This window comes from Loxodonta africana, chromosome 22 (genome assembly GCF_030014295.1).
Source record: "Loxodonta africana isolate mLoxAfr1 chromosome 22, mLoxAfr1.hap2, whole genome shotgun sequence".
In the NCBI taxonomy this organism is placed as follows: domain Eukaryota; kingdom Metazoa; phylum Chordata; class Mammalia; order Proboscidea; family Elephantidae; genus Loxodonta; species Loxodonta africana.
The window spans coordinates 28,384,539-28,396,700 of NC_087363.1; the positions used below are offsets into that span (position 1 = coordinate 28,384,539).

The 12,162-nt window shown below is 37.2% G+C and overlaps 1 protein-coding gene across 5 annotated transcripts in view; it reads right to left on the minus strand.

Moving 5' to 3' along the window:
* TCAIM (T cell activation inhibitor, mitochondrial) overlaps positions 1–12,162 on the minus strand; it is a 44,207-nt gene that overhangs the window by 18,062 nt on the left and 13,983 nt on the right. For all 5 annotated transcript variants that reach the window (XR_010319019.1, XM_023547813.2, XM_010589892.3 and 2 more), the window contains 2 exons: positions 7,399–7,651; positions 1,683–1,805 (listed from right to left, as the gene is read on the minus strand). Coding sequence is in view for 4 of the 5 variants with exons in the window: in XM_023547813.2 (XP_023403581.1) it covers positions 1,683–1,805; positions 7,399–7,651 (376 nt within the window). In the remaining variant the exon portion in view is untranslated. The remainder of the gene's footprint in view (positions 1–1,682; positions 1,806–7,398; positions 7,652–12,162) is intronic.

A 12,162-nucleotide genomic window follows, 5' to 3' on the forward strand; every position in this document is an offset into this window, starting at 1 on the left:
CGACTGCGCCGCCACGCTGCCCGCGCAAACCGGCTGGGCCCCCTTCCGGAATGAGTTCGGGGGCCAGGGATGGGCCCCTTGTTTGTGCCGTCTGCCCCCCTGGGCTCTGCCCCAAATCGGGTGCCGAAGGTCACCTGACTGGTACGCTGGCTCCAGGCTCTGAGAACAATCGCTGCCTCCCCGTATTTGTTCGTTCTCTGTCTCTAAATCTGTGTTTGTTGTTCAGGGTTCGTAGATTGTTATGTATGTGATCAATTCACTTGTTTTTCCGAGTCTTTGTTGCAAGAGGGATCCACGGTAGCATCCACCTAGTCCGCCATCTTGGCCCCGCCTCCCGCTATTTGTTTTTAGTAGTTAGAAAAGTCCATGTTACTTGACGTGGAGCTGGAAGAACCCCTCTAGTCAAAGCTTGTCTTAAACACTAATGACCAAAGAGCAGCTATCAGTGCAAACTCCAACAGCTCAAATACTGTAAGTGCGAAGGCTCTCCTCTGGAATCTGAGTTATCTTAAATAACTGTTATCTGAATACACAACACAAGCACACGTGAAGACTGTATCTGAATTCCATAAGCACAGGAAAAAGGTGCTACTGTAGTTCCAAATTGTCACTTGATTCAAAAAATTACAACGAAGAAAAAAATCCTAATAATGAGAGTTGAAAACTACAAAATAGGTTACAGCAAAAAGTAATAGAATTGTTTAAGCAGAGACCGATTGACAATTTTTCAGGGTCCTTGTAATGGCGGTGGGGGGTGGGGTAGGAAGCCCTGGGTGGTGCAAATGGCTAACAAGCTCAGAGGCTAACCAAAAGGCTGGAGGTTCACTTCCACCCAGAGGCACCTGGCCTGGTGATCTACTTTGGGAAAATCAGCCATTAAAAGCTCTGCGGAGCATGGTCCTACTCTGACACACATGGGGTTGCCATGAGTCCACGTTGAATTGACGGGAAGTTGGTTTTTGTAATGGGGAGTTCCATGATGGGTAAGTGGCTGAATCAGATGATCTGGGTTTACGAACCCTTAATTCTATTTTTTTTTTTATAATTTTTATTGTGCTTTAAGTGAAAGTTTACAAATCAAGTCAGTCTCTCACACAAAAACTTACATACACCTTGCTATATACCCCCAATTACTCTCCCTCAATGAGACAGCCCACTCTCTCCCTCCACTCTCTCTTTACATGTCCATTTCGCCAGCTTCTAATCCCCCTACCCTCTTAATTCTATTTTTTAATAAATTTCAGCATGTATTTTTATATAGCTGCAGTTTCCAAGCTATTTTAAACATCACACCATGTAACTAGAACCAAGAACACAACATCCATCCATCCCTTCCTCCCCTCTTTTTAAATTCTTGAATTACAACCTTACCTGATGAGGGCACAACTGCTTTTTATATTATGTATATTTGGAGAAGGATATTTGTTTATAAACTCATTATGTAAAAAGTTACTTAAGCCAAACATGTCAGCATTTAAACCTTACTTCAATATTTTAAACAAGAAATTGGAAATAGTTTTCTTATAGAGATGAACATTTGATTATTTTTATAAGAAGATAATTGAAGAAGATTTAGTTATCAGAATAATTAAAATTAAAGATGCAAATATTTAGCTGTTGGAAAGTCTTACCAATAGGTAATTCATATTTACTTTAATCTAAATCACTTTCTTCTTTCTTACCTGATATCTGAGAGCTGCAGCTGATGAGACAGTTCGTCTTTTAGACGATCTAGTTCTCTTCTAAGTGGCAAACTATTCTTCAGCTTTTTAACAGCACTTTTTTCATTGTTATCTAACCAGGATCTAGAAAGAAAGAACAAGATATACATATACTTCCAATATTAATTATAATGGCAAAATTTCTAATATTAAAAGACATAGGCATGACCTGAAAACAGCCCCAAAGTTAAGAGTTTTCAATCCAATTTTCACCAAATTGTAAGTACTTGATAGCCTATTCTTTTACAATAAACATCCGTTTTTAAATTAGGTTGCCTGGAGAACTGCCAGCACCTATAAAATCATATTCCAGTAATGACAACTTCCTTTAAGTACTTAAAAAATTAAATTTTAATCATACCACCCTGTCACTAGATTTCTAGAGATGCGGATAATTTTTTTTTTTTTTAAACTAAATTTACTTCAAAATCTCTTACTTATAGGAGGATATGGAACGTGTGGCTGATTGCCTCCATGAACAACTGCCTTCTTTGCCGTGAGACCAGAAGAACTGGATGGTGCCTGGCTACCATAACTGAACATCTTGATCAAAGATTCCATAGAAGAATCCTGATCAAAAGGGGAAAAATGCAGAACAGAATTTCTAATTCTCATGGACTCCAGAGCTCCTGGAGCCATGGAGGGTGGAAGAACTCATGAAATTATTCTCTTAGATAATCTTTAAACCTGAAACCAAAAATAACCCCTAAAGTCTTCTTAAAACCAAACAACAGTTTAGCGTAACTAGTAAAAAATATCTGCCTTGAGCATTATGCTCTTTTAAGAACCATCTATATGGGATCAAACTGACCAACAGCCACTCAAAAGACTGGATAGGAACTTTAGGGGGCAGTGAATTTATGTTTATAGGGGAGGAAGCACTCAGAAAAGGAGGCTGAGGATGACTGCACAACTTGAAGAATGTAATCAACGTCAGTGTATGTTTTGTGCGGTGTATATTCTCAACAAAACACACACACAAAAAACCCTCTTATGATTATTACAACTTTCAGCAAATTAAACCAGATCTTCATTTACATCAATACACGTGAGGGTAGAACTAGCAATAATACTAGAGCAAGCAATGTTATGGGTGAGCTAATACTGTGTAAAAGTCAAACTCAAAGACATGTCTAATGAGACTGAACTCTGAAAGATGACTGTGTGGATTCTAGCTGGGTATACTCAAATTTCTTCCCTTATTTTAATCTTGGATATTGGTACCTTGAGCTGTCGATGCGTATTTCCTCCTCTCTCCCTCCAGGTCCCTCCAATGTCAGTCCTTAACCAACCTAATCTCTTTTCCATGAAGTCTCAGAATGAGCTGCTCCTTTCAAGTGGGTGTCTTCACAACCTAAGCACTCATGGACAGCTTCCCACCTAACCAAATGCCCAGTTTAAGCCTCATCTCAACTACTTCAGTCCACACTGACCACTCTCCTATTTTGCTTTCTTCATCAACTGTGTTATAGGCATATACACAGACACACTCATTCATACAAAAAATGGTGGAAGGGAAAGCTCTTCCCTACAAGGGATCTAAATAATAAATGTATGTAGAAGGGATGATGAAATTAGAAAATCCCCATTTGGCAACCATCACAGCAATATTTGATTCAGGCTAGAATCGGCAATGGATATTAGAGAATTTGATGAGTAAAAAGATATTTACATGGCAGAAAGTATCTTCCCCAACTAACTAAAAAGAAAAACGGTAGCTTTAGAGTGAGGAAAAAAAACCTAGGAGACAACACCTTAATCACATGATCCAAGTTAATCATTTTCTTTCTAATTTTGGTGCTTGATATACAAGAAACACTGTTGTATGTTTCAGAATTTTGATCAAATCAGTGCCACTCACAGATTACCAAAACTCACAGATTAGGTGAAGTTAATCAAGAGACAAATTTTCAGAATTATTTAGTCCTCATTACCTTTTTCAGTATCATTATTCTATATATTTCTTTTCTTTAAAACCGTTTTAATAGCTAATACGTGGATCCACTCTTATGGTAAAAAAACTCCACAGAAACATCTAGAGTAAAATGTGTCTCACTTCTCAGCTCATACTTATACGCCACTTTCTGGACCGTGTTTGCCAGTTCTCCTGTAAACACCATGAGACACTCAGTATCTGCATAGCGAATTTATTTTCTAGTTATGTTAGAAGGTCTTGGCTTCTGTTGCTGGCAATCAAGAATCCTGACTCAAAATTCTCTTGGGTTTTCTTGATGACACTCATAATAGTCAAAGTGTACCTCTGCCATTCTAATATTTATATATCCCATTTCTTCTTGTCTTACTGCATTCACTGGACCTTCCAGGACAAATACATTCTAGAGGGGATAGCAGGCATTCTCGATGGCTTGTTTTTCCATAATTCTCATCTGTCTGCTTTCTACCTTTAAAAAATTCCTAAAAATTGGCATTTCTTTGTTTCCTTCCATCAGTCTCCACGAACTTTTATTAAAGCCCTGGGGATCTGTTATGTCACCAACTGGGAAACGATTCTCTGGATAATGCATGAGCTGTTAAGGGGAATGACGTGATAAACTCCTTTTCTAAAGGTTTCCAAAGGTTGCAGGGAAGAGAAACTGGCAATAGAAAGATCCTTTAGGAAGTTATTCCAATATCTAGGAGAAAAGGGAATATGTCGACAGGGGTTACCGTTAAACATCTTTGAATCGCCTTTTTCCCCCTAACTAAAAACTATGAAAACAAACTAGAAATAAGCCAAGAGTTGTATTTACTTTAAAACCTTTCTAGATGCACTCGCCCTCACTTCTGTCCTATAAATGGCCTCTCTTTTTTCAGTGTCACTTTTTGAACCAATCACAGTTCATCTGTGTAATCATTATTTCTGTACCTGTCTTATTTTCTGTACTACCCTGTTACCTCCATGAGGGAAAGACGAGCCTTTTTGTCATTTAATGTGTACTTACTCTGAATTTCATCTCAGAGAAATCACTAGACGACATGCAATTTGATTATGCATATTAACCATATCCATATCCAACCCAGTGCCGTTGACTCGATTCCGACTCATAGCGACCCTGTAGGACAGAGTAGAACTGCCCCATAGAGTTTCCAAGGCAAAGAGAAAAGAATAACTTCCTGCCCAATGTGGAAAAACACGGTTATTCTGTCCTACTCATACTCTAGGGTCAAGGAAATAAATTCTAAATTATTTTCTAAAGGAGAACGCTCTATTGGATTTAAGAGGGATTGCCACTGTCTGAATTTGTCATATAAATCACTTTTATTCTAGTTTAGTTTACAATCATGGTCATTTATAAAATCTGGACCCTTTATTTCAATGGAGAGAAGTCTATTCAATTATTATTGAGAAAAAGCAAACAGAGGCATCTCATATTTATTCTACAGTTAAGTACCAAATAAATCAGACTGCTTGAACAAGTCTGAACTTGCACAGAAGTCTTGAACTAGCCAAGAACTTTAAGAAATGCTAATTCTATAATATAAAATGATCTATAAATAAAATATTAGTTATCCTTAATTTGTTTTTTTAAGAGCAATAGAAATTTTTCTAATAGCTTTATTGAGCTACAGCATGTATTTAACCTATTTAAGGTGCACGGCTCAGTGGTTTCCCTATGTCCACGGAGCTGTGCAACTATTACCACAACCAGTTTTATTAATCTTTCATCATCCTAAATAGAAATCTTGTATTCATTAGCAGTCCTCCCCACTTCCTTGAATCTCCCAGGTAACCACTCATCTTTCCATCTGTATGTTATTCTGGACATTTCCCATAAATGGAATCATACAATAGGTGGTCTTTTCTGACTGGTTCATTTCAGTTAGCATGTTTTCAAGCTTTGTCCATGTTGTAGCATGTATCAGAGTTTCATTTCTTTTTTTAGCCAACTATTGCTCCAATGTATGAACAGACCATATTTTGTGCATCCATTTCTCAGTTGATGAGCATTTGGGTTATTTCCACTTCTGAGCTATTATGAATAATGCTGCTATGAACAATATCCATGTAGATGTCTATCTTCACTTCTCTCAGGAATATATCTACGAGTGGAACTGCTGGATCACATAGCTTAGCATTCTGAGGAACTGCTGAACTGTTCTGCAAAGTGGCCACGCCATTTTACATTCCCACCAGCAATGTAAGAGGGTTCCAATTTCTCCTCATCCTGAACAACGCTGTTATTCTCTTTTTAATTACAGCCACCCTAGTCTACTTCTATAAAAATCACAGCCAAGAAAGCCATATGGAGCAGTTCTACTCTATCACATGTGAGGTTTCCATGAGTCAGAAGCGACCTGGTGACAACGGGTAGCCGTGTGAAGTGGTACCTCATTGCTGTTAGTTTATTTTTTTAGGCCTTACCTTGGTTCAAAAATGATTTCATAATACTTATAAAAATATATACAGGTATTGAATGTACGGGTATAAGACCCAGGCAAAGAGAAAAAAGTTGGTAAGATGAAGCCAAAGGGAAGCAGTACTTAAAAAAACAACTACTGGAATATCACACACAGGGACTAAAGCTGGAGAGCAAATCAAGGACATCTGGTGTAGTTCCTAGGGTGGTGACACTTCTGAGATAAAAATATTCCAGTAACTCAAGAGAGGTTCAGTTTTTCATGGGTTTAAGAGGGTGAAAAGGGAGCCATGATCCAAACTGCAATAAGGTTAAAATAGCCTGACCCAAGCCATGGTGTTTTCAATCTCATCTTCATCTGATTTACAAACTGCATTTATCTGATCCAAATTCAGTCTTAGGAAGCATACAAATATGTCACTAATATTTCAAAGCACAATGTTAAAAAGAGAAAATTTAACAACAGTATTCAACGTAGGCTTTTAATTTTTAATAATTTTGGTTTGTTTTTGCTGTTATAAAAGGAATTCATCCATCTAAAAACAAATTAGAAAACACTGCTCTGTGTTGTACATTTTAGTATTTTCATACTTTGGGTATATTTCCTTTTTATCAAATAATATAGATGCTGTAAGTAATTTTAATTATATAATTTGTTTTTGGAAGGGGCCAATATGATCCATTTCTATCGAGATAAAATAATCCCATATTTAATGTCTGCCCCATCAAAAATAATGTCACTGAACTACAGAAAGACCACTGAAATACTGTTCTGTTAGCTACCAAGTTTCCAGTAAATGTTAAAGTCCTATTTTTTTTTTCTATTTGAAGTTTGCTCAAGCAGTTATATTTTTTCATTTTCAGAATCTAAGTTCTGTATCAGTCTTAGTGTCCACAAGATAGAGAGGGAGAAAGGGATGGTATTTTAAAATGCTGTCTTCATGTATTTTTCTATCTATAAGTGACTACCCTAAAGTATATTACTACTGAACTCACTGCAGACACAGGAAATGCCTAACACATAATAGGTATAGCCTTTGTTCATATACCAGAGTTAACGGAAGTAAAATTTAAAGGCTTAATGAACAACACCAAGACCAAAACAAAAATCTCCTGTATGTGTTTGGTATCAAAAAACCAAAAGTTAAACACATCTGGAGTTATTCTGGCAATTTAAAGTAAAAAAAACATGAATTATCTTTTTCATAGTGGTTACTAGATTAACTATATTGACAGGATTACTTTTCCTGGAAAATTAGACTTTGATTTTAAACATGAGCTACAAATAACAGCTGAGTTAAATAGAAACTTTCACCTACATTAGGGTTGTTTCCATTCTGGAAACTTGCTCGAGGTCTTCATCAGGGTCCTTGAATCCAGTAAAGGAGTAGTAAGACTTGTCCCATTTGATGGGCCTGTCAGGCGTCCTCTTAGCTTCCTTGAGAGGCTGGGAATGCACGTGAGTATTCGAGCTCTGGATGTGTTCGGTCGATAAACTGCAGGAGTTGAGAATATCTAACACTGTGCTGAGTAGATCTCTGGTTTGCAGAGTGAAGTTGACTGCTCGAAATCCTAGAGAACATAAGTTCCCCAAACAGTGAACACAGACGATTATTTGCTTTACCTTAAAAACAATCTTTCACTCAGCATTTATAAAATCAACGTCTTTTAAAACATTCCATCACTGGTTAAAATCCATCCTACTGTCAATTCATCTATAAAGGGACAACTACTTCCCATCCCCAAAACTGTACCACGCTACCTTTACCTTCATGAATTCCTCTACCCTTCAATTTGCTTTTCTAGTTTGGCACCAGTGACCAAGCCCATCCTAGCCCAAGAGGGAGACATGGAATATTTTCAACCCTTCCCATAAACGTGGTCTCCAAGTCCAAGAGATGGAACAGCTCCCTCATAGGTAGGTATCTACCAAAGATAGTCTCTAGCACTAAGGCTTAAGAGAGAAAAAGACAGGCAGTCACCCAGCATTACCACAGTGTTCAGATGAGGAGAGGGGCTAGCTAACCTAGTCTCAGCGGTCACAGAAGTCCGTCTCAAATTTTTTCTACGATTGCAAGATTACTGTCTTCAGACCTGCCCAACCAACCAGCTAGGGACCTAGTATATTCAGGAGTGATGTAAAATTCCCTGGTTGTTAAAAAGTTAGTGTTTCATAATCTAATTTTAATACTGGGTGGTCATTTGGCTGAGGCTAGTAATTTAACTTGCTAAATCATCAATAGGAAAGCCACTGTTTTTTCCCCTTTGCTGGGTGTTAGGCATGGTTCTAGCTGGTTTAAACTTTCCAGTCATGCTCCCACCAGCTCTACCATTACTATCTCTCTTTTCAAATGTGAAGAAACACAGGCTCAAGAAGGTTAAAAAAAGTAGAGCCAGGGCTTAAATCTGAGGTGACATAAAGTCCAGTGCTTTCTCTACTATACCACACTGCCTCTTTTTTTTTTTTTATTCAACTGGTTTTGAAAATTATACAAGTATTACATAAGAACATAACTCTAAAATTAGAGATAGAGTAAACAGTCTCTTCTACTAGACATGACCTCTATTAACAGTTAGGTACATATTCTTCCAGACCTGCACTGTCTAAAATGGTAGCTAATAAAGACATATGGCTATTAAAAATTAAAATTAAATAAAATTTAGAACTCAGTTCCTCGGTCACATAAGCTACATTTCAAGTCCTCAACAGCCACATGTGGCAGTGGCTGCTGTATCAGACGATATAGAACATTTCCATCATCTCAGAAAATTCTTTTGGATGGCACGTCTCTAGACCTTGTCTATGTGCTTATATATATGTATATTATATACGGAGCCCTGGTGGCACAGTGGTTAAGAGCTTGGCTGCTAACCAAAAGGTCAGCAGTTCAAACCCATGAGCCATTCTTTGGAAACCCTATGGGGCAGTTCTTCTGTCCTATAGGGTCACTATGAGTCAGAATCAACTTCACGGTAATGGGTTATATTTTATATACGACATATATGTGTGTATGGTTACATTAACACACACCGACGCAGTTTGAATTATTTTAGTATATAAACGGTATCTTTATGGATATGTTATTTCAAATGTGCTTTTCCCTCTAACCTTGGTTGCACATCTATGTATAGAGCTACCTCATTCTTCTTAGCAGCTACATACTAGTCCATATTATGAACGCAGCACAGTTTACTTAACACTTCTGATACTGGCGGACATGTAAGTTGTTTCCACTGTTCCATACAAGGCTGAAATGTATCTTCTTGTCTTTGGCACTGAAGGCAGGTGTTGCCACAGTTTAAATCATTCTCAGAGATACATACATAATCTGCTTGCCACACAGATTTATGGACTCCAGGACACGCAAACTAACAAAGATTTGTTATTTGAATCATCCGATGGTAAAGTGAGAACCACTGGTAGGAGGGCTGTTCTGATCAGTGAAGAAGGAAATGAAAAGGCATGAAAAAGAAAGAAAATCCAAATTTCTGCACTGGAGGTTAGGAAGACACAGCTCATCCTTAGAACAGCTGAGTCCAGGAATATATCTCAGTTTCTATCTTAATTTATCAGTTCCATTAACTATGCAATCCAATGTGACAGCTGCCACATGGTGAGGAATGCTCACACCAGCCTGTACATGTCCTTCATTGGGTCCTTGGGATATATTTCGAGAAGAGGAATTTCTGGGTTAAGGGGTATTTTCGAGGCTTTAAAGAAACAATTCCAAACTGCCCTCCAGACAGTAATGTATGAATTTATACTCCCACCAAAAATGAGCTTACATGAGCAATGGGTATTACTGGTAAAAAAGGAAAAAATAATAGGCAAAAACTAGTACTTAATTATTTCAGTTTGCATTTGATTACAGAAGCTAAACATTTTAATATGCTTAGTGGCTATTTGTATGTCTTATTTCCTCAACTGCCTGTTCATTGCTTTTGCTCATTTTTTAAATGAAAATACTTTTTCTCCAGTTTGTAAGAACTCTTTATACATCAACATTAATTTTTTGTTACATAAAAAAAAAAAACCCCAGTGCCGTTGAGTCGATTCTGACTCATTTGTTACACAGGCTGTATGTTTTCACCCATTTCTAATTTATTTATTTCTTCTATAGCCTATTTTTGCTTAATGAATGACTGGTTCAAAGTTAACATTTACTGAAAGTAGAGAATTTTTGTCTTAGCAGAGCTGATTACAACTACTTGTTTCAGCATTAACTCACAGAAAGCTCTTAGTAAATCTTCAACTTGTTTTAAAGTTCGTTCTAATAATAATGGAGCCCTGGGGGTGCAGTGGTTAAGAACTCAGGCTGCTAACCAAAAGGTCGGCAGTCTGAATCCACCAGCCAGTCCTTGGAAACTCTACAGGGCAATTCTGCTCTGTCCTATAGGGTCCCTATGTGTTGGAGTCGACTCCATGGCAACGGGTTTTTGGTTTTTCTAATAATAACATATATTTCCTTATGGATCAGCAAAAGGATGTGTAGCTGCAGAAATGATTTAGGCCTTTTTGGCTTTCAATGTATTAATAATGCAAAATGGTTTATAAAACTTCAGTAATGAAAATGACTAGCAAACATTTTACCTTACTATCATCATCTTCATTATCAATGAAAAACTGATTAATTAGTTCTAAAAAAAAAAAAAAAAAATCTAGTGTTCTAAAAATAAAAACTTAAAAAAACACTTGATCTTTTACTGTGGTCATGATCATAAAAATAGTAATACCTGGAAATGCATGGATAAATCATGCAACAGGTAACAACTGAGTATTTCCTGACCCAATATTTGTCTTAGAGTTACATTGTGCAACATCACCTTTTATTATTTTTGGTACCTGTACCTTATTCTAGAAAAACACAATAAACTGTATAGAACTCAAACTAAAACAAGCAAGCAAGCAAGCAAAGAACACTTCATGCCTTAATTTCACAATCAGATAAAAATGTTAAATAAAAATACTTTAAATCTGTCAAAGTGCCAACTGTTGTCACATAAGGCAGAGGCAAAATGATTAAAAGCAATATTTTTAAAGAAGAATTGAGATAATGTGGTATATAAATCAAAACATTAGGCTCAGATAGGAGACCTCCGTTCTAGCGCCAGCTCTGTCCCTAATTTGTGAAGCTTTTTAAGTTTTCGTCCAAGCTTTCAAATACAATTTACTCTTTAACTTCATGAATATCCAACATTTAAAACAAATGCAGCTGATGGCAGTAGTAGAAATAGTAGTTGTAGAAATGAGCTTGACTCTCCTAAATACATAAAAATAAAAAACTGGTGGTATTGTTTTCATACTGAAATACTCTGAAGGATGTTATCTGCCTCTGTAAATTCTACCAGTTCTCCTGGAGAAACCACGAAGCCTAAGTAGACCACTATACGTTAGTATGATGTTTCTTCAATTCCTAGTCTAACCTGGACCCAGCGGAACACGAACATGTATTTCTTTAAAGGAATTATAACTATTTGGTCTCACACTAGCAGAGAATGCACTTCCGTCGCTTACCGGACTCCCATAGTTAAGAACAGCATATTCATAACGGATTAAGGAAACAATGATTATTTTTCAATCTGAACTGTTCCCCAGAGTGATAATAAGCATAATTATTATTTACAGCATTCACAGTTGAGCTGTCCCTTCATAAAAGTACTATAAGCTCTGTCTCTGAGTAATGAATAGGGGCTATTTTTAATAAAACTCCAAACCTGAGGTAGATGCAGAAAAAGCCAAGGAACGGAATTTGTGATTCCTGATCTCTCATGTTCAATTAGGGGAAAATAAAAGACAGGAGAAAATATACTAGCAAATGTGAGTCCCTGGAGAGGCTAGGTGGGAAGGTCTCTTCAATATAAAGATCCCATTCTGGCACTTTTTAGATGAAGTGCTCTCTCTGTCTGGTTCCTGACAGCCTCGTGAACATTAGGCATAAGTCAGGGACCTTCTGTGTGAATGGCCTCTACATAATACTTACGCTCTTTCATTTTAACAAATAAAGAACTGGAAGTTAAGGTCACAGAGCTAGTCAGTGGCGGAGTTAGAAACAGGTTCTAGATCTCAAAGACCTATCAAAGCC